We start from the raw sequence: 18,666 nt of genomic DNA, 5'->3' as shown, positions 1-18,666 counted from the left end.
GGCTCGGAGCTGCTGGCACCGCACCGAGGCTGCAGCCTTTGTGATTTTGGGGGAGGTGTTTGTTTTTTGTGTGATCTGGTGAGGGTTTCTTGGTGTGATCTGCTGGGGGTTTTTGGTGTGATCTGCTGGGGGTTTTTGGTGTGATCTGCTGGGGGTTTTTGGTGTGATCTGCTGGGGGGTTTTTGGTGTGATCTGCTGGGGGGTTTTTGGTGTGATCTGCTGGGGTTTTTTTGGTGTGATCTGCTGGGGTTTTTTTGGTGTGATCTGCTGGGGGTTTTTGGTGTGATCTGCTGGGGGTTTTTGGTGTGATCTGCTGGGGGTTTTGGTGTGATCTGGTGAGGGTTTTTTGGTGTGATCTGCTGGGGGTTTTTGGTGTGATCTGCTGGGGGGTTTTTGGTGTGATCTGCTGGGGGGTTTTTGGTGTGATCTGCTGGGGGGTTTTTGGTGTGATCTGCTGGGGGGGTTTTGGTGTGATCTGTTGGGTTTCTGTGTGATCTACTGCCCTTTAGCTCCAGAGCCATCCACGGGCACTGCTGCAATCCCAGTGGGAAGGAGCAGCTCCCTTATGGAAGAGCCGGACTCAGGCAGGGGCTGGGAGAGAGATTTACTGAAACGAGCTCAGGGTGGGCAGCTAAAGGCTGGGAAAGGGGCTGTGTCCCCTCTCCCAGAGCTGTCCATGGGGTCTGTGTCCTGCACAGCCCTTCCCATGGGAAAATCCAGTGTCACCTTGTCCCAGCTGTCCAGGCTTCAGCGTCCATTCTCTGTCCCAGCCGGGGGCTCGGGCAGGGACTGGCTCAGCCTTTTCCCTGTGCTCTCCTTGATGGAGGAGTTGTTTCCCTCCACCAACCTCCGGATCTCCACCCAGGCCTCATCCAGGTGCTGGGAAGGACGGATCCAACGAAGGAAGAAACCTGGGAGAGAAGGGGCTGGGGGTTATCTCAGCCCTGTCAGAGAGGGAAGGGCAGAGCAGCTTCTCCTGAGGGTGGATTTTGGGAGGATCCCGCTCACCCTGCCAGAGCTGGATGCTCTGGGGCTCCACGGAGGGCCAGATCACCAGGGGGTTGTGTGAGTAGAGAGGGTTCAGGTACTTCTGCTTCTCCTCAGGCTGGTTCAGCCAGGCCCACAGCGAGTGTGTGCTTTCCTTCACCTTACACAAGCTCCTGGGGGGACAGGTGGGGCACGTTCCAGTCCCCAAGAGGCTTCGGTGTCACCTAAGCCGTGACAGGAGGGGCTTGGCCCGCACACCGACCTCTCCTTCTCGTTGTTGCACAGGAAGGTGCCGTAGGCCGAGGCGTAGGCGTTGTCGAAGAGGGTGAGGAGCAGCTGCTCCCCGAATTCCAGGGAGAAGGGGAACTGCCGGCTCAGCTGCCACACGCAGTCGAGGAAGAGGAGGAAGATCGGCGCCTCCTGCTTCCCTCGGGCGTGGGAGGAGGCGGAGCGGGCGCAGCGCAGCTGGAAGGGGTGCCCGGCCTGCAGAACCCCCACGGGGAGCTGGGGTGAGGGCGCCCAGCCAGGCCGGGATCCCCATCCTCCTCAGAACAGCTCTCACCTCGATCCATTCCCGCTCCAGCAGCCCCTGGAACCCCTCCAGGGTGCGGCAGGCCGGGTCCAGGATGAGCTGGGCCAGCGCCGTCACCAGCAGCGTGGTGTCCGTCCCCTCCGCGCCGTGCACCAGCACGCTGGAGCCCTCCCTGCCGGGGCGACCCCAGCACTTAGACCACTCCGGGGGCCTGGCCAAGGGGAAAGGCGGGCAAGGCGCAGCCCCCCTCACCTGTCCAGGCACTGGGCAGCCAGGCAGGCCGTGCTCAGGGCGGCCTTGACGTGGCTCAGCCAGCGGCTGCCATCCAGCCGGCCCAGCCAGCGGTCCATGCTCAGCGCGGGCTCGCTGCACACCTCCGCCAGCTTGGTGAAGCTCTCCTGCAGCGGGCGGCCCCTGGCAGAGGGGACAGAGGGGTTGGCGGGGCTCGGTGGCGCTGTCCCCGTGTCACACGGGGGACAAGCAGCCAGCCCTCACCTCTCCAGGGCGCGGTGGAGCCGCCGCCACTGTGGGTAGGAGGATTTGGGCTCGGTGCCGCCGCCGCTCATCCGGGCCTGCTTGGCCGCCTGCGCCGAGCGCGTGTCGATGACGAAGCCCCGCTCGCCCTCGTCCAGGATTGTCCCCAGGAGCTTCTCGTCCTCGCGGCACCGCCGGCGGTTGGGCCCGGTCAGGGGCTGGCTGCTGCGGAGCAGGGCCTGGGGGAGAGGGGGGGACAGCTGGGAATGTCCACCTGGAGGAGAGAAGGCTCCAGGGTGACCTTAGAGAGCCTAAAGGAGCTCCAGGAGAGCTGGAGAGGGATTTGGGACAAAGGTTTGGAGGACAGGACACAAACTGGCAGAGGGCAGGGATGGATGGGATATTGGGAATTAGGAATTGTTCCCTGGGAGGGTGTGGAGGGGCTGGAATGGCTTTCCTAGAGAAGCTGTGGCTGCCCCTGGATCCCTGGCAGTGTCCCAGGCCAGGTTGGACAGGACTTGGGACAAGCTGGGACAGTGGCAGGTGTCCCTGCCATGGCAGGGGTGGCACTGGGTGAGCTTCAAGATCCTTTCCAACCCAATTCTGGGATCCTATGAAGATGGAATCCCCCTTTCTGAGAGGCCCGGGGGCTGGAGGGGGGCTGGCAGAGGGGCGGCACGGACTCACGGTGCCGTTTTTGGGGTGGAAGTAGCTGAGGACGGGGAAGCGCCCGCCCTGCCGGAACCGCGCCGCCTTCGCCACGGTGTCATCGCCCACGGCCGCGGGCACGATCACGGCGGGGGGGTACGAGGGGCAGGCGCTGAAGTCGCTGTTCACGGTGCTCAGCCGCCACTGGCTCGTCTGGGGGAGAGGCGACATCAGCGGCCGGGCCGGCAGGGCGCGGGGGAGGCGCCGGGTCCCTCCCGGGCGGGCTCACCTGCGAGGCGACCTGCTGGAAGTGGCGCTCGGGGGGACAGAGGTGCCAGCCCTGCTGCAGCCGCAGGCTCGGGGGGCGGTAGAAGAACGGGTACATCATCATCACCGAGTCCACCGAGGAGAGCGCCTGCGCCGGGGCACGCCGGGCTGCTCAGGGGCACCGCGGCTGGCACCGTGGCCGTGTGCCAGCGCTGCCGGAGCCGCGTGTTTACCCGGTTAATGCCAGACCCAGAGCAAACACGGCAGCGCTTTTCCCCCGGCCAACCCTTTGCTGGCCGGCCGGGGCTCACCTCGATGGAGCTGGCGATGTTCAGACACTCCTCCATGCCCGGGATCTCCAGCTGCAGCACCTTCAGGTCCTTGCAGCGCAGCGTGATGGTGCCGGAGGAGCCGGAGACCCTGCGGGAGGGGAGGGGGCTCAGGGCTGGCTGGGGGACACACGGGGACAGCACCGAGCTGCCCTCGCCCCCCGGGGACTGTGCCGGACTTCAGGCTCTCATGTGCCACCGCAGCCGGGATGGGGCACGGTGGGTGGGTGGGTGGCAGAGGCAGGAGAGCCAAAAAAGCCAAACCTGGTGTCCCGCAGGGAGCCGCCAGTCCGGGGGGGTTGGTACCAGCCTAAATTCTGCACTCTGGGGAGGAGAGGAGTCAATGCCCGCCCTGCCCCGCGTGGGCCGGGAGGAAGAGGAAGGACACGGCCGGGCGGGGCAGCGCGGTGCCCGTGGGGTGCCCACGAGAGACGGCGGCGGGGGAGGGGATCCTCCAGCTCAGGCACGGTGACAGGGACAGCCCTGGGGACAAGCCCACCTTTTCTCCACGGCGTCCACGTTGCGGATGAGCAGCCAGAGCTCCAGGTCGCCGCGGGGGCAGGAGGAGAGCAGCAGGTGGTGGCTGGTGATGCACAGGGTGCCCCGGACCGCGGGCAGCCCCGGGCGCGACAGCAGCACGTCCTCCACTGTCGCCGTCTTGATCAGCTCCGAGAACTCCATGGGCGCTGCCTCGGCCCGGCCGGGGAGGGACGGGAGCGAGAAAGGGGAAATCCTGCAGCTCTCGGCCCGCCTGCAAACCCCTTCCCTGCGCGTCACGCGGGCTGTCCCCTCTCCGTGTTGACATTGTCACCTCCAGCGCGCGGCAGTGCCACGTGCCCTCCGCCAGGCAGTGGGGAAACTGAGGCACAGGGGGCTGAGCTGGCTGCAGTCTCCCCAGTACCGGCTGTGCTGGAGGGGATTTCTGGGCGGAATGGGGGTCGCAGGGAGCAGCTCCCGGTCCTTCCCCGCCGCGTTGGGCTGCACCCCCGTTACCGGCCCCGACACGAGCCGGCTGCCAGCGTCCCCACGGGCTCTGCTGTCCCCAGTGCCACCCCCGGGGCTGGGGACGGGGCAGGAGAGGAGGAGGAGGGTGGGTGGCAGTGTTCCTGCCCCGGCCCCCCCTCTGCTTACCTGCTCGGGCTGGGTGGCAGGCGGGGACCTCAGAGTGCCAGCAGGGAAGAGCTGGCCATAAGGAGAGAACTTCTGGGGTTGCAAGAGGGAATTTTGGGTGCAAGCAGGGGACCCTGGGGCACAAGGAAGAGTCTCAGGGTGCAAGGAGGGGATCTGGGGTGCCAGCGGGGGAGCTCGGGGTGGGAGGGAGGGGTTTGGGGGTGCAGGAGGGGGAGTTCGGGCACCTCGGGGTGGAAGCGGGGGGTGGCGATGTCCCCGCACAGCCCGGCCCGGCCCGGCCCGGCCGGCGGATGTCGGGTTTAAGGTGGCCCGGCCCGGAGGGACGCGGCGATGCCCGGGATGGGGCTGGGGGGGGGGGTCCCTGCGTGCGGTGCGACAGCGAGGGGACACGGGGTGGCCGTGGGAAAGGACACGCGAGGGGACAGCGGGACTCGAGAGCAGCGCGGGGGGAGCACGCGGGGGATTTGGGGGTTACTCTGGGGGGGCTGGAGGGGACGGGAATGGGCACGCACGGGGCTGGTGGGACCCGGGGGACGCAGGTGAGACCCCTGAGCCGCCCCCGCTGCCCCTGGAGCCCCGCGGGCAGGGGAGAGGTGGCACAGGACACATCCGGACGCGGCTCCACCTTAAGGTCCCGTCCGGGTGCGGGACCCCGGCTGCCCCCCGTGGGCAACCCCCCCACCCCCCCCGTTTCTTTTTCCTTCCTCGGGCTTTTTTGGGCCCCCCCCAAGAAGCGGGGAGGGGCGGCTGAGCCCGGGGATAAATCATTCCCGCTCCTCCGTGCCCGGTGAAGGCTCCGTCCGGGAACGGGGAGTCTCCTCCCAGGCGGAGACAATGATGTTAAAAAAGAAAAGAAAAGGAAAAAAATAAAACAAAACAAAACAAAACAAAAAAACCGCCAACCCAAACGCAACAAGCCAAAAATACTCCACTGGATAAGGAAATTCCTGCCCATCGCAGTTGGGGTGGATAAATAGCCGGGAACCGGGTGCAGCTGGGGCGGGGAGTGGGTGGGTGGTCGTGGTCAGGCTGGGGGCTTCATTTCCCCGTGGGGAGGTGTTGAGGGGGCACAGACCAGCGGGGTTTTGGGGGAGCGCTCTGCTTTGTCCCACCATGGCTTTCAGCCAGCTGAAATTCAAGGAATTGGGCGAGGAGGAGCCCACCTGGGAGGAGGAGACCCTGGAGAGCGTGAAGGCGCTGGCGGCCAAGCTGAAGCTGCAGACGCGCCGACCCTCGTACCTGGAGTGGGAGGCCCGGGTGAGGGGGCAGCGCTGGGGCACCCCCGGGGGCACCTGGGGGGCAGAGCAGAGCCCCGGGCACCCCCAGGAGCGGCAGGACGGTGGCGTTTGTGGCTTTGCCACCACGGAGGCGGCTCTGGAGTGGCTCAGGACGGAGCTGGTGAGTAGGACGGGGACAAGGAGCGGGATGGGGACACCGTGCCCGACCCCGGCGGGCACGGCAGGGCGGCGGGGTCTGAGCTCCTCTGGGTGTACACGGATTTTCCCCAAGATTTTTGGTGGCTCTGCGGTGCCACAGCTCTGCCCCTGACCCCGCACGGCACCGGGGGTCGTGGCCTCGTGGGGGTGAGCGCTTGTCACCCCCCTCCTGCTGCTCTGGGGGCGGCACAGGGGGCACGAGCTGAGCCGTGGCTGTGCCCAGCCTGGCACCGCGGGCCGATCGCAGGGTTTGTGCCCTGGCCGAGCCCCATCCCCGCTGCCCGGGCAGCCGATCCCGCTCCATGCCTGTTCCCTCCTGCCCCCAGCGGGAGATGCAGGCCCTGGACCAGCGGCTGGCGCAGCAGCTGATGCGGCTGCGGGCGCGGCTGCACCGGCTGAAGGTGGAGCAGGCCTGCCACCAGCACAAGGAGATGCTGGACGACGCCACCTTCGGCCTCGAGGGCTGCGAGGAAGACTCGGATCTGCTGTGCACCATCCCCCCCAAGGCCGCCTTCCTGCTCTCCACGCCGCTCAAGCACATCGGCGTCACCCGCATGAACATCAACTCCCGCCGCTTCTCCCTGTGCTGAGCCCCCCCCGGAGGCTGCGGGGGAGCCCCGAGAGCACCCGAGGGTGTTTGGGGTCCCTCAGGACTCGGGGCAGGTCGTGCTGCCCCCAGGGCGATGGCACGGGAGTGGCACGGGAGTGTCACCACCCCCCCGGGGCACGGGAGTGTCACCACCCCCCCGGGGCGTGGTGGGGTTCAGCCCGATGGGAAATGTGGGGAGCAGCCCTTTGAGGTGGAATAAAAGGAGGTGAGGGTGAGAGCTGATGGTTTTCCCTGATCTGTGCCTCCAGATGCGACTCCCGGCCTTTTTTTGGGCGGCTGACAGCTCCAGGTGCCACACGGGGATGCGATTTTCACAGAACCCCGTGTGAAACAGTGCCAGGGAAGCCGTGGCGATCATTTTGGGGGCTGTTTCTCCTTCCCAGGACACGAGGAGAGCCCGAATGTGCCCTCCAAGCTGCCACAGGCCCCCCCTGTCACCTCCGGGCTTCCTGCCTGTGCCTCGCCGAGCTCCCTGTGGCTTGAAGCTCCATCAAAGAAGCCAACACAATGCTGCTGTGGTTGCCGCGCTCCGAGCTGCCTCCAAAACAGCGCTGCCAGCCCGCCGGGGGCACCGCGTGTCCCCTCAGCCGCGGCCCTTGTCACCGCGGCTCTCAGGCTGCCCAGGGCGGCGGTGGCACGGCGGTGGCACGGCGGTGGCACGGCGGTGGCAGCCGGAGGGGGGCTGTGAGCTGTGTCCCACACAGCTGGACCTTGGGGCACAAGGAGGAGGGTGACAGCGCCAGGAGGGGACCCCAGGGCGGAGGGCACTGCCAGGCTGGCCCAGGGCACGGCGAGGGGGCAGCACAGGGCACACAGCGGAGCTGGCAGCGGGTGCCAGCCCCTGAGGCTCTCAGCATCGCCTCGCCAGGGGGACGCGCGGGGCCGGGGATGGCAGGAAGCCATCGGGGTTTGTCACTCGCTCTTGCGGTCGGGGGCGAGCTGAGAACGGGCTCCTCTAGAGTTTGCTCATGAGGCAGGAAACCGGGCCAAGGCGGGGAGGGCGGCGGCGGCGGCGGCGCAGCCGGGCCCGGGGGGCTCCTCTCTGCACCCCACAAGGCTTGGGGGGCTCCTCTCTGCACCCCACAAGGCTTGGGGGGCTCCTCTCTGCATCCCACAAGGCTTGGGGGGCTCCTCTCTGCATCCCACAAGGCTTGGGGGGCTCCTCTCCGCACCCCACAAGGCTGGGGGGGCTCCTCTCCGCACCCCACAAGGCTTGGGAGGCTCCTCTCTGCACCCCACAAGGCTTGGGGGTCTCCTCTCCGCATCCTGCAAGCCTCGGGGGGCTCCTCTTCGCACCCTGCAAGGCTTGGGGGGGCTCCTCTCCGCATCCCGCAAGGCTTGGGGGGCTCCTCTCTGCACCCCGCAAGATTCGGGGGCTCCTCTCCGCACCCCACAAGCCTCGTGGGGCTCCTCTCTGCACCCCACAAGACTCGGGGGGCTCCTCTCGGGCTGCCGGGGATGGGGAGGACGTGACGGGCACAGCCCCAGCGGGACATGGGACTGTGAGAGCGGCCGCTGCTCCCCTCGCTGCCAACAGGTGAGAGCCGGGGCAAGGGCTCTGAGCGCCCAGGTGGGATTTGGGGAGCACCTGTGGGGGCTGTGGGGTGAGCTGCGCTCTCCGAGTGCCCCTCGGAGGGATGGAAATGGGGGTTCGGGCTCGTTCTTTGGGGGATGAGAGCGCTGGAGGCCGGGTGGGGATGGGGGGAGCCAGGCTGGGCTCTCCATCCCTCTGGGGGCTCCCAGGTGGGGGAAAGGCGCTGTCCCCATGTCCCCTGCCTGCCTGGGGGGTCCTGCCGGGGGTGGCAGTGATGGTGCCCTCGCAGGGTTCTCCCCAAAGCTCCATTTCCAGGGCACAGCAGGAGTTTTGTCCCCAGGGCACAGCAATTCTGTCCCCAGGGCACAGCAGGAGTTTTGTCCCCAGGGCACAGCAATTCTGTCCCCAGGGCTGTGCCTGAGGGACAGGCAGCAGCTCGGTGCCGCTCCCTCGGGGTTGGTGCCCAATTTGGGGGTTCAGGAGCTCAGAAATTCCTTTTTTTTGCTGCTGCTGGCTCAGTGCCAACACCTCCCTGCTGCAGTGGCAGCCTTGGGGACACGGTGGCACTGCCAGGCTGTGCCAGCGCTGGGGGTCCGTCCGGAGGGCTCACAGCTGGCTCAAGGTGAACCTGGGAGAGCACCAGGGCTGGGGTCAGCGCAGATTTCAGCGCTCCTCACGCCCACCCACCCTGGTGACAAACCAACAGGACCTGCCCAGGGCCACGTGGGCGGAAGGGCCAGCACAGGACAGGACAGGGAGCCCCAAATGCAGAGGAAAAAAAACACAACGAGAGGGGCACGCACCTGGCAAGGACACCCGTGCACACCTGAACACGCACAGGGGGCACCTCCCTGCCAGGCCCCTTTGGCACAAAGAAATTCGGTTGCACAGATGCAGCCACCAAAAAAAAAAAAAACCAAAAAGCCGACTTCAAACGCCCTTTTTTTTTCCTTTTCTTTTCTTTTTTTTCTTCTTTTTTTTTTTTTTTCCCTCCTCGGCCCTGGCGCAGGTGAAACGGCTGCTGCTGGTGGTGGTGGAAATTACGCTGTGGCTTTGGGCTGTAAGAAAAAAACAGGCACAATAGCAGCACCTCCCTCCTCACCCCGGGAGGAAAAAACAGCTCTCAGCACTGCTGGAGGTGTTTGAAAAGCTCTGGGGGGCTCCTCCATGGGGTCAGGGGGATGGATTTGGGATTTCTCAGCTGTCCCTTTGCTCTGGCCAAGAAATGTGGGCACTTTGCTGTTGTTCTTGTCCATAAAAGCTGGGCTTGAGCTGGGTCCTGCTCAGAAAGGCCCTCAAAATGTCGATGAATTTTGGATTTTTTGCTCTTCTGGCTACCTAGCTGAGATGTAGGAAGTCTTGATGGTGCTGGGAATTACAAGGAAAGAGTCAGCAAAAGAAAGAGTCAGCCTGCAGTGTGGCCAAAACCCTTCCTGGGTGCCAAAATGTGTCCCCAAATGGGTGTCACCAGGAGCTGAAGGCGCCGGGGTGGGATTTGAGTGCCCAAAGTGGCGTTGCAGGGCATGGGGACCTCATTCCTGAGTGTTCTCCTGGCCAAAATTGCCTGTCACCTGCTCCTCTGGCCACTGTGGGGACAGTCCTTGTGTTCCTGCCACCTCTGGAGCCAAGGGAGGTGGCTCCTGCTCTGGAAAATCAAACCTGGAAGCACAGGCTGGGGGGCTTGGACTGGCACCGGGGACTGGCACCTCCCTGGGAACCCCAAAACCCTCCTTAGGGACCCAAAACCCTCCTTAGGGATCCTAAACCCTCCTTGGGGACCCCAAACCCTCCTTAGGGATCCCAAATGCTCCTTAGGGAACCAAAACCCTCCTTAGGGACCCAAAACCCTCCTTAGGGATCCTAAACTCTCCCTGGGGACCCCAAAACTCTCCCTGGGGACCCCAAACCCTCCTTAGGGATCCCAAATGCTCCTTAGGGACCCAAAACCCTCCTTAGGGATCCCAAAACCCTCCTTAGGGACCCCAAAACCTCCCTGGGGACCCCCTGCAAGTCCCAAACAAAGCCCCCACTGCTGTGTCCCCCTTGGCATCGTGGGAAAAGGTGGATTTTTGGGCGTGCTGCTGAAAACCCAGGCTCCCAGGCAGGAAAAGGAAGAAAAAAAAGATCCCAAAAAAGCATCTCTCACTGAAGGGGCACCACGCGGGCCTGCTGCCGTGGCAGAGCTGGCACAGCTGGGGTTGCGACACACCTGGGCTGGCTGGTGGTGACAAAACCCTGTGGAAATCACACCTAAAGAGCGTCTGGGACGAGGGCTTGGGGACAAAGCCGGGCCCCGTGTGAGCAGGGGATTCTGCGGAAGAGCCTTTTCCGGGGCCCACGCGCCGCTGACGGGTTTGTGCCACGCTCGGCGCTCTGGGCAAGGCCAGAGGTGCCCACGGGGCTAGCAGAGCTCGTGACAAAGGTGCCCACGCCCTGGTGGCACCGCGGGGATGCCGGTGTCAGCACGGCTGAGCCGTGAGGGTGTTGCAGGGATTGGGGGTTTAGGAACGCCCCCGACGCAGCGGGAATGGGGTGTGGGGAGGGGATGGGAATTTGTGGGAAAAGGAGTTTGGGAGTGCCCACGTCCAGCTGGGAGCTGATTTGAGGAGCGGGGAGGGGCTTGCCCAGCCAGGCCTCGTTAAAGGCGAGCTGCAGGAGTGTGTTAATTGCTAATGGGATATTAATGATGAGGTGGTTATGTGCAGGGAGAGCAGAGGGATCAGCGCAGAGCTGCACGGCAGGGAGGAGCTGGCACAGGAGGCACAGAGGAGCCTCGGGCTGGGCGCTAATTGCCTTCAGTGGTTTTAATTAACGGAGGCAGGGTAAATTAGGAGGAAATAACGGCTGGTGACAGAGTCAGGGAATGCCCCCAGTTTGGCTGAGGAGCTGGGATGGGCCAGGTGGTGTGGGATGGACGGATGGACGGATGGATGGATGATGGATGGAATCATGGATGGATGGATGGATGGAATCATGGATGATGGATGGATGATGGACAGATGGATGGATGGATGGATGATGCATGGATGGAATCATGGATGGAATCATGGATGGATGGATGATGGATGGTATCATGGATGGATGGATGGATGGATGGAATCATGGATGATGGATGGATGATGGACAGATGGATGGATGGATGATGCATGGATGGAATCATGGATACATGGATGGAATCATGGATGGATGGATGTAATCATGGATGGATGGATGATGGATGGAATCATGGATGCATGGATGGAATCATGGATGGATGGATGTAATAATGGATGGAATCATGGATGGATGGATGATGGATGGAATCATGGATGGATGGATGATGGATGGAATCATGGATGATGGATGGATGATGGACAGATGGATGGATGGATGGAATCATGGATGGAATCATGGATGGATGGATGATGGATGGAGATGTGCAGGAGCAGGAGGAGAGGCAGCCATGGGGGTGCCAGGGCTCCCTGTGTCACCTCTGTCCCCCACAGCCACCATGGGCTGCTGCTGCAGCTCGGACTATGACGAGGACTGGATCGAGAACATCGACATTTGCGAGCACTGCAATTACCCCATCGAGCCCGACAGCAAGCGCCAGGTGAGGAGGGGGTGACAGACCCCGAAACACTCCCAGAGGTGGCCAAATCCCACCAGCTGGGGGCTCACGGGGTTCCTGTCCCCTGGCAGGGGCTGATCCGCAATGGCTCTGAGGTCCGAGACCCTCTGGTGTCCTACGAGTCCTCGTCACCTCCGTGCTCCCCCATGCAAGGTGAGGCATGGCTGTGGCGTGGGGGGGCTGTGACACCCCCAAACTGGTCCCTGCCACCGTGTCCCTCCTCTTGTCCCCACAGACAAGCTGGTGGTGGCCCTGTACAACTACGAGCCCAAGCACGACGGGGATCTGGGGCTGCGGAAGGGGGAGAAGCTCCGTGTGCTGGAAGAGTGAGCGAATTCCAGCGGTGTCCCAGCGCCCCCGGGGGCCAGGGCAGGGTCTGGGGGGGTCTCACGGCGCTGTGTCCTTGCAGGAGCGGGGAGTGGTGGAAGGCGCAGTCGCTCACCACGGGCCAGGAGGGGCTGATCCCACACAACTTCGTGGCCTTGGTGAACAGCCTGGAGCCCGAGCCGTGAGTAGGGAGAGAGCAGGTGGTGAGGGATGGATGGGTGATGGATGGATGGATGGATGGATGGATGGATGGATGGATGGATTGGGGATAATGGATGGATGGATGGATGGATGGATGGATGGATGGGGGATGATGGATGGATGGATGGATGGATGGATGGATGAATGGATGGGGGATAATGGATGGATGGATGGGGGATGATGGATGGATGATGGATGGATGGATGGATGGATGGGGGATGATGGATGGATGGATGGATGGATGGATGGGGGATGATGGATGGATGGATGGGGGATGATGGAGGGATGGATGGATGGATGGATGAATGAATGGATGGGGGATGATGGATGGATGATGGATGGATGGATGGATGGATGGATGGATGGATGGATGGATGGGGGATGATGGAGGGATGGATGGATGGGGGATCGGGGATGGATGGATGGATGGATGGGGGATGATGGATGGATGATGGGGGATGGAGGGATGGATGGATAGAGGGAGGGATGGAGGGATGGAGGGATGGATGGATCCAGGGATGGAAGGATGTGTCCCAGCGGGATCTGAGCTCTGGGAAGGAGCCTGGAGCATCCCACAAAACCCCAGTGGCCGGGTCCCCTCCGCCCCAAGCCCGCCCTGTGTCCCCAGGTGGTTCTTCAAGAACATCAGCCGCAAGGACGCCGAGCGGCAGCTCCTGGCCTCGGGAAACACCCACGGCTCCTTCCTCATCCGCGAGAGCGAGACCTCCAAAGGTGCCACCCGCGGGTCCCTCGGGCTCTGGGAGGCTCGGGAGGGCTCGGGGATCCCACGGGTGCCCCTGTCGCCAGGTTCGTATTCGCTGTCCGTGCGGGACCTGGACGAGAGCCAGGGAGAGACGGTGAAGCACTACAAGATCCGGAACCTGGACAACGGCGGCTTCTACATCTCCCCCCGCGCCCCCTTCGGCAGCCTCAGGGAGCTGGTGCAGCACTACACACGTGCGGGATGAACGGGATGGAACGGGGCGGGAACGGGGCGGGAACGGGATGGGAACGGGATGGAACGGGGCGGGAACGGGATGGAACGGGGCGGGAACGGGGCAGGAATGGGGCGGGAACGGGATGGGAACGGGATGGAACGGGGCGGCAACGGGGCGGGAACGGGATGGGAACGGGATGGAACGGGGCGGGAACGGGATGGGAACGGGATGGAACGGGATGGAACGGGGCGGGAACGGGATGGAACGGAGCGGGAACAGGATGGGAATGGGGCGGGAATGGGAATGGGGTGGGAAGGGATGGGAATGGGATGGGACCAGAGAGGATGGAATGGGGCAGGGTGTTATGGGACAAGATGAAATGGGAATGGGACAGAACAGATGGGATGGGAATATGGCAGGCTGGGATGGGAGTGGGACGGGACATAATTGAATGGGATGGAATAGGGACAGGGACAGGATGGGATGAGGCAGGACAATATGGGACAAGATGAAATGGGAATGGGAGAATGGAATGGGGTGGGATGGGACGGGACGAGCAGGACCCGCTGCTCCCAGTGCCCCAGCCCAGCCCTGGCTAGTGCCGGGTGCCCCGCGCTGGCCCAGCTCTGCCTCCCTGTGGCCCAGGCAGCTCCGACGGGCTCTGCTGCCGCCTGGGCAAGCCCTGCCGGACGGAGAAGCCGCAGAAGCCGTGGTGGCAGGACGAGTGGGAGGTGCCGCGGGAGTCGCTGAAGCTGGTGGAGAAGCTGGGAGCGGGGCAGTTCGGGGAGGTCTGGATGGGTGAGTCAGGTTGAAACTGGGACACCAGCGTGAGCAGCGGGATCCTCCAGCCGGGAAGGATCCAGCTGGGATCTCACGTGGAGCAGCCAGCACAGCCCAAGGTGTGGGACTGCGGCTTTGAGGGTCCTGGAAGAAGGGAGAACCCAGCCCAAACTTCTCTTTTCCCCATTCCTGGATCTCTGCTCTGCTGGTGGGGACGGAGGGGACGTGTGGGATCCTGGAGCTGGAGAGCTGCTGGCTCTGTCCCCACTTGGCAGTGTCCCTTGTGGCTGGAATGCTGGAGCAGCGGTGGGGGCTTGGAGGCAGATCCAGCTGCAAAAAACCCCTCCTGCTCCCTGAGTGCTGCGGTGGGGAAGCCACCGGGGTTGGCCTGCTCCCCTCCATCCCTCCCTATTTCCCTTTATCCCTTCCCACCATCTTTTCTCTCTGTCCCAGCCCACTTCCCTCCATCCTTTCCCTCCATTTTTTCCCTCCAACCCTCCCCACTTCTCTCCATCCCTCTCTGATTCCCTCCATCCCTCCCCTCCATCCCTCCATCCTGCCCCACAGCCCTCTGGAGGTCTCATCTTCCACTCCCAGCACTGCCCAGCTCCCCCAGCCCCACCTCCACCCCAAACCCATCTCCCCCCACCCTCCTGTCCCCCTGAACACCCCACACAGAACCATCAGTGCCTGCTGTGGCTTCCAGCGCGGCCGCAGCACCACCGAGCTGGGATCGCCCCAAAACCCCTCCAGCTGCACCACAGCGGCGTTTTGGGCCATGAAATTCTATCTCCAGCCAACCTTTACAACTCCCACCCAGCTTTTGGAACCTCCAACATCCCCTCCTCAGCTTGGGGTGCTCCTTGGAGCTGCCATCCTTGGCTGGCACCGCTGCCCGGTGTCTGGATCCTGTTTTTTTGCCTGTTTCTCCCCCAAGGCTTCTACAACGGGCACACAAAGGTGGCAGTGAAGAGCCTGAAGGCTGGCAGCATGTCCCCCAGCGCCTTCCTGGCCGAGGCCAACCTGATGAAGAAGCTGCAGCACCGGCGGCTGGTGCGGCTTTATGCCGTGGTCACCAAGGAGCCCATCTACATCATCACCGAGTTCATGGAGAAGGGTGAGGCCACCCGGGGGGCTCCAGGTGCTGCCCCATCCACAGGGATGTGGCCACAGAGCTCTGGAACTTTAAGGCTGGAAAAGATCTTCAGGATAAAGTTCAAGCTGTGAAAAATCCCCACCTCAACAGACAGAGCGCTGGGTCCTGGGCATTGTCCTGGCAAGGGTGACCGAGCCTGGGGTGGTCCCTGTGGCCCAAACTGGGTCCTGGGCATTGACCTGGCAAAGGGAGACCAACCCTAGGCTGGTCCCTAAAACCTGGGGGTGATCCAGCTTGAGTCCTGGGCATTGTCCTGGCAGGAATGACCAATCCTGGGGTGGTCCCTAAAACCTGGAGTGACCCAAACTGGGTCTTGGGCATTGTCCTGGCAGGAATGACCAATCCTGGGGTGGTCCCTAAAACCTGGAGTGACCCAAACTGGGCACTGGGCATTGACCTGGCAGGAATGACCAATGCTGGGGTGGTCCCTAAAACATGGAGTGACCCAAACTGGGTCTTGGGCATTGTCCTGGCAGGAATGACCAATCCTGGGGTGGTCCCTAAAACCTGGAGTGACCCAAACTGGGTCTTGGACATTGCCCTGGCAGGGATGACCAATCCTGGGGTGGTCCCTAAAACATGGAGTGACCCAAACTGGGCACTGGGCATTGTCCTGGCAGGAATGACCAATGCTGGGGTGGTCCCTGCCACCCAAACTGGGTCCTGGGCATTGTCCTGGCAGGGACACGGCGCTGTGCTGGTCATTGCCTAAACTCCTCCAAGGATGTGACTGCAGCACCTCCCAGTGCAGGCTCCAAAACCAGCCAAAATGAAAGACTGGCAGTGTGGAAATTTGTTCATTTTAGAGGTTCCTTTGCCTGCAGCCCTGGGGAAGCTTTGCCTTTATTCTCTCCCACATCCAGCTGGGGCAAAAAGGACTTTCTGTGTTCTCCTGGCCACATTCCCAGAGCTTTTTTGGGGGCACAGTACCCTTGTGACCCCCCCTGGGCCCCCAGGAGCTGAGAACTGCTGCTTTCATCACAGGCAGCCTCGTGGATTTCCTCAAGACCTCGGAAGGAGTCAAGCTCAGCATCAACAAACTCCTGGACATGGCAGCACAGGTGAGGAGGGAGCAGAGAAATGGGGATGGAGCTGGGAGACCTCCGGAGCTGTTAATTACCAACTGCAACTCATTAATAATTACAAATCCCAGATTGCTGAAGGCATGGCTTTCATCGAGGCCAAGAATTTCATCCACAGGGACCTGAGGGCCGCCAACATCCTCGTCTCGGACACTTTGTGCTGCAAAATCGCCGATTTTGGGCTGGCTCGGCTCATCGAGGACAATGAGTACACGGCTCGGGAGGGTGAGCCCCGCCCAGCCCCGGGGGTCACCGGGCTTGGGGACATCGGGAGAGGGACCCGCAGCCAGCCTGCATCCCCGGGGAGCTGCAGGAGAGGGGTGCAAGGATGTTTTTTCCTTTCCCATCTCTCCCCCCGCAGCTGGAGCGGGGCTCCTGCTCTGGGGTGGCTACCGCAGGCTCAGGGGGCTCAGCCACCAAAGCCAGCCGGTCCCCAGGCAGCGACAGATCCCGGCTGGGGGCTGTCACATGGGATTGAAGCTGATTCCAGCGCTTTATCCCCCACCTCCCGCCGCTTTCCAGGGGCCAAATTCCCCATTAAGTGGACGGCACCCGAGGCCATCAACTACGGGACGTTCACCATCAAGTCGGACGTGTGGTCCTTCGGGATCCTGCTCACCGAGATCGTCACCTACGGCCGGATCCCGTATCCAGGTCGGGATTTTGGGGCAGCTGCGGGGCTGGCACGCCCGCGGTGTGTGTGTGCATGCAGCGCCGCACGCACGCTGCTGCCAGCCTGGCGCCCTGCCCGGCCTGGCTTCACCGGGCACGCTCGCCAAAGCCACCCGGCGAGGGGTTAGGGGGGCTGGGAGGGGATGGAAGGACCACCCCCCCATGCGGGGTTTGGGAGGGTGGGGTGGTACCTGCCACCCAAATTGGGTTCTGGGCACTGTCCTGGCAGGAATGACCAACCCTGGGGTGGTCCCTAAAATCTGGGGTGATGCAAACTGGGTCCTGGGCATTGTCCTGGCAAGGGTGACCGAGCCTGGGGTGGTCCCTGTGGCTCAAATTGGGCCCTGGGCATTGTCCTGGCAAGGGTGACCGAGCCTGGGGTGGTCCCTGTGGCTCAAATTGGGCCCTGGGCATTGTCCTGGCAAGGGTGACGGAGCCTGGGGTGGTCCCTGCGAGGTGGGGATGGCACAAATTCGGTGCCACTGGGATTGTCCTGGCAGGAGTGACCAAGCCCGGGGTGGTCTCTGTGACATTGGGGTGACCCCATTTGAGTCCTGGGCATTGCCTTGGCAGGAGTGACCAACTCCAGGGTGGCACCTGTGGCATGGGGGTGACCCAAATTGGGTCCTCAGCATTGTCCTGGCAGGGGTGACCAACCCTGGGGTGGTCCCTGTGATCCAAATTGGGTCCTGGGCATTGTCCTGGTAGGGGTGACCAACCCTGGTGTGGTCCCTGTGACCCAAACTGGGTCCTGGCAGGGGTGACCAGCCCTGGGGTGGTCCCTGTGATCCAAATTGGGTCCTGGCAGGGGTGACCAACCCTGGGGTGGTCCCTGTGACCCAAACTGGGTCCTGGCAGGGGTGACCAGCCCTGGGGTGGTCCCTGTGATCCAAATTGGGTCCTGGCAGGGGTGACCAGCCCTGGGGTGGTCCCTGTGATCCAAACTGGGTCCTGGTAGAGGTGACCAACCCTGGGGTGGTCCCTGTGACCCAAACTGGGTCCTGGCAGGGGTGACCAGCCCTGGGGTGGTCCCTGTGATCCAAATTGGGTCCTGGCAGGGGTGACCAACCCTGGGGTGGTCCCTGTGACCCAAACTGGGTCCTGGCAGGGGTGACCAGCCCTGGGGTGGTCCCTGTGATCCAAATTGGGTCCTGGCAGGGGTGACCAGCCCTGGGGTGGTCCCTGTGATCCAAATTGGGTCCTGGTAGAGGTGACCAACCCTGGGGTGGTCCCTGTGATCCAAATTGGGTCCTGGCAGGGGTGACCAGCCCTGGGGTGGTCCCTGTGATCCAAATTGGGTCCTGGCAGGGGTGACCAGCCCTGGGGTGGTCCCTGTGACCCAAACTGGGTCCTGGTAGAGGTGACCAGCCCTGGGGTGGTCCCTGTGACCCAAACTGGGTCCTGGCAGGGGTGACCAGCCCTGGGGTGGTCCCTGTGACCCAAACTGGGTCCTGGCAGGGGTGTCCAACCCCAGGGCGCCACCCACGCCATGGGGGTGACCCAAATTGGGTCTTGGCAGGCATGACCAACCCCGAGGTGATCCAGAACCTGGAGCGTGGCTACCGGATGCCGCAGCCGGACAACTGCCCGGCGGAGCTCTACGAGCTGATGAGGCAGTGCTGGAAGGAGAGCCCCGAGGAGCGCCCCACCTTCGACTTCATGAAGAGCCTGCTCGAGGATTTCTTCACCGCCACCGAGGGCCAGTACCAGCAGCAGCCCTGAGGGCCCCGCTGCGGGGTGCGGACTCCAGGGACATCACCCCAGGCTGGCGGGGGGAGCTCTGTGAGGATTTGAGGCGCTCCAGGAGCTCGGGAGCTGCAGATTTGTCTCCTTCAGGAGGGGCTGCACGGCCAAGGCAGCGCCCCGAACGCTGAGGCGAGGCGCAGGGTGCCCACCCTGCCGTCCCAGATCCAGGCTCCAGCCCCTCAGGCAAGGATGACCGAGCCTGAGGG

At 63.3% G+C, this 18,666-nt stretch overlaps 3 protein-coding genes across 5 annotated transcripts; 2 read left to right on the top strand and 1 right to left on the bottom strand.

Moving 5' to 3' along the window:
• Positions 1-589: 589 nt before the first annotated feature.
• On the bottom strand, positions 590-3,969 carry LOC137462357 (myotubularin-related protein 9-like). 3 transcript variants are annotated; one of them, XM_068172610.1, is made up of 11 exons: positions 3,737-3,968; positions 3,502-3,561; positions 3,220-3,328; positions 2,931-3,056; positions 2,681-2,854; positions 2,015-2,232; positions 1,772-1,933; positions 1,550-1,691; positions 1,250-1,470; positions 1,009-1,160; positions 590-911 (listed from the first exon to the last, which is right to left on the bottom strand). In XM_068172610.1, exons 1-11 carry the CDS (start codon positions 3,916-3,918, stop codon positions 748-750), a joined length of 1,710 nt encoding a protein of 569 aa, XP_068028711.1. In that variant the 5' UTR covers positions 3,919-3,968; the 3' UTR covers positions 590-747. The 3 variants fall into 3 exon arrangements, with proteins under 3 accessions (XP_068028711.1, XP_068028710.1, XP_068028709.1); XM_068172609.1 differs by lacking the exon at positions 2,681-2,854 and having other exon boundaries at positions 3,737-3,969; XM_068172608.1 differs by lacking the exon at positions 3,502-3,561 and having other exon boundaries at positions 3,737-3,967.
• A 1,500-nt stretch (positions 3,970-5,469) lies between these two features.
• FAM167B (family with sequence similarity 167 member B) lies at positions 5,470-6,421 on the top strand. Its single transcript, XM_068172580.1, has 2 exons — positions 5,470-5,766; positions 6,131-6,421. The coding sequence occupies exons 1-2, from the start codon at positions 5,482-5,484 to the stop codon at positions 6,392-6,394; spliced, it is 549 nt and encodes a 182-aa protein (XP_068028681.1). The 5' UTR covers positions 5,470-5,481; the 3' UTR covers positions 6,395-6,421.
• A 1,413-nt stretch (positions 6,422-7,834) lies between these two features.
• On the top strand, positions 7,835-18,457 carry LCK (LCK proto-oncogene, Src family tyrosine kinase). Its single transcript, XM_068172496.1, has 13 exons — positions 7,835-7,951; positions 11,434-11,540; positions 11,630-11,711; positions 11,794-11,884; positions 11,968-12,066; positions 12,715-12,818; positions 12,894-13,043; positions 13,670-13,822; positions 14,742-14,921; positions 15,945-16,021; positions 16,114-16,267; positions 16,565-16,696; positions 18,234-18,457. Exons 2-13 carry the CDS (start codon positions 11,439-11,441, stop codon positions 18,434-18,436), a joined length of 1,527 nt encoding a protein of 508 aa, XP_068028597.1. The 5' UTR covers positions 7,835-7,951; positions 11,434-11,438; the 3' UTR covers positions 18,437-18,457.
• Positions 18,458-18,666: the final 209 nt, after the last annotated feature.

The sequence above is a fragment of the Anomalospiza imberbis genome, chromosome 25, assembly GCF_031753505.1.
Source record: "Anomalospiza imberbis isolate Cuckoo-Finch-1a 21T00152 chromosome 25, ASM3175350v1, whole genome shotgun sequence".
Classification (NCBI taxonomy): domain Eukaryota; kingdom Metazoa; phylum Chordata; class Aves; order Passeriformes; family Viduidae; genus Anomalospiza; species Anomalospiza imberbis.
This window is presented reverse-complemented; position numbering and strand designations above follow the sequence as displayed.

Bases quoted from the DNA above. Each gene is read 5' to 3' on its own strand.
- LOC137462357 (XM_068172610.1), bottom strand. From the start codon at position 3,918: ATGGAGTTCTCGGAGCTGATCAAGACGGCGACAGTGGAGGACGTGCTG. The intron at 3,562-3,736 runs GTGGGCTTGTCC...TCTCCTCCCCAG, and splicing joins GTGGACGCCGTGGAGAAAAG to AGTGCAGAATTTAGGCTGGT. The intron at 2,855-2,930 runs GTGAGCCCGCCC...CCTCTCCCCCAG, and splicing joins TCCAGCAGGTCGCCTCGCAG to ACGAGCCAGTGGCGGCTGAG.
- FAM167B (XM_068172580.1), top strand. From the start codon at position 5,482: ATGGCTTTCAGCCAGCTGAAATTCAAGGAATTGGGCGAGGAGGAGCCC. The intron at 5,767-6,130 runs GTGAGTAGGACG...TCCTGCCCCCAG, and splicing joins AGTGGCTCAGGACGGAGCTG to CGGGAGATGCAGGCCCTGGA.
- LCK (XM_068172496.1), top strand. From the start codon at position 11,439: ATGGGCTGCTGCTGCAGCTCGGACTATGACGAGGACTGGATCGAGAAC. The intron at 13,044-13,669 runs GTGCGGGATGAA...CCTGTGGCCCAG, and splicing joins GCTGGTGCAGCACTACACAC to GCAGCTCCGACGGGCTCTGC. The intron at 13,823-14,741 runs GTGAGTCAGGTT...TTCTCCCCCAAG, and splicing joins GTTCGGGGAGGTCTGGATGG to GCTTCTACAACGGGCACACA.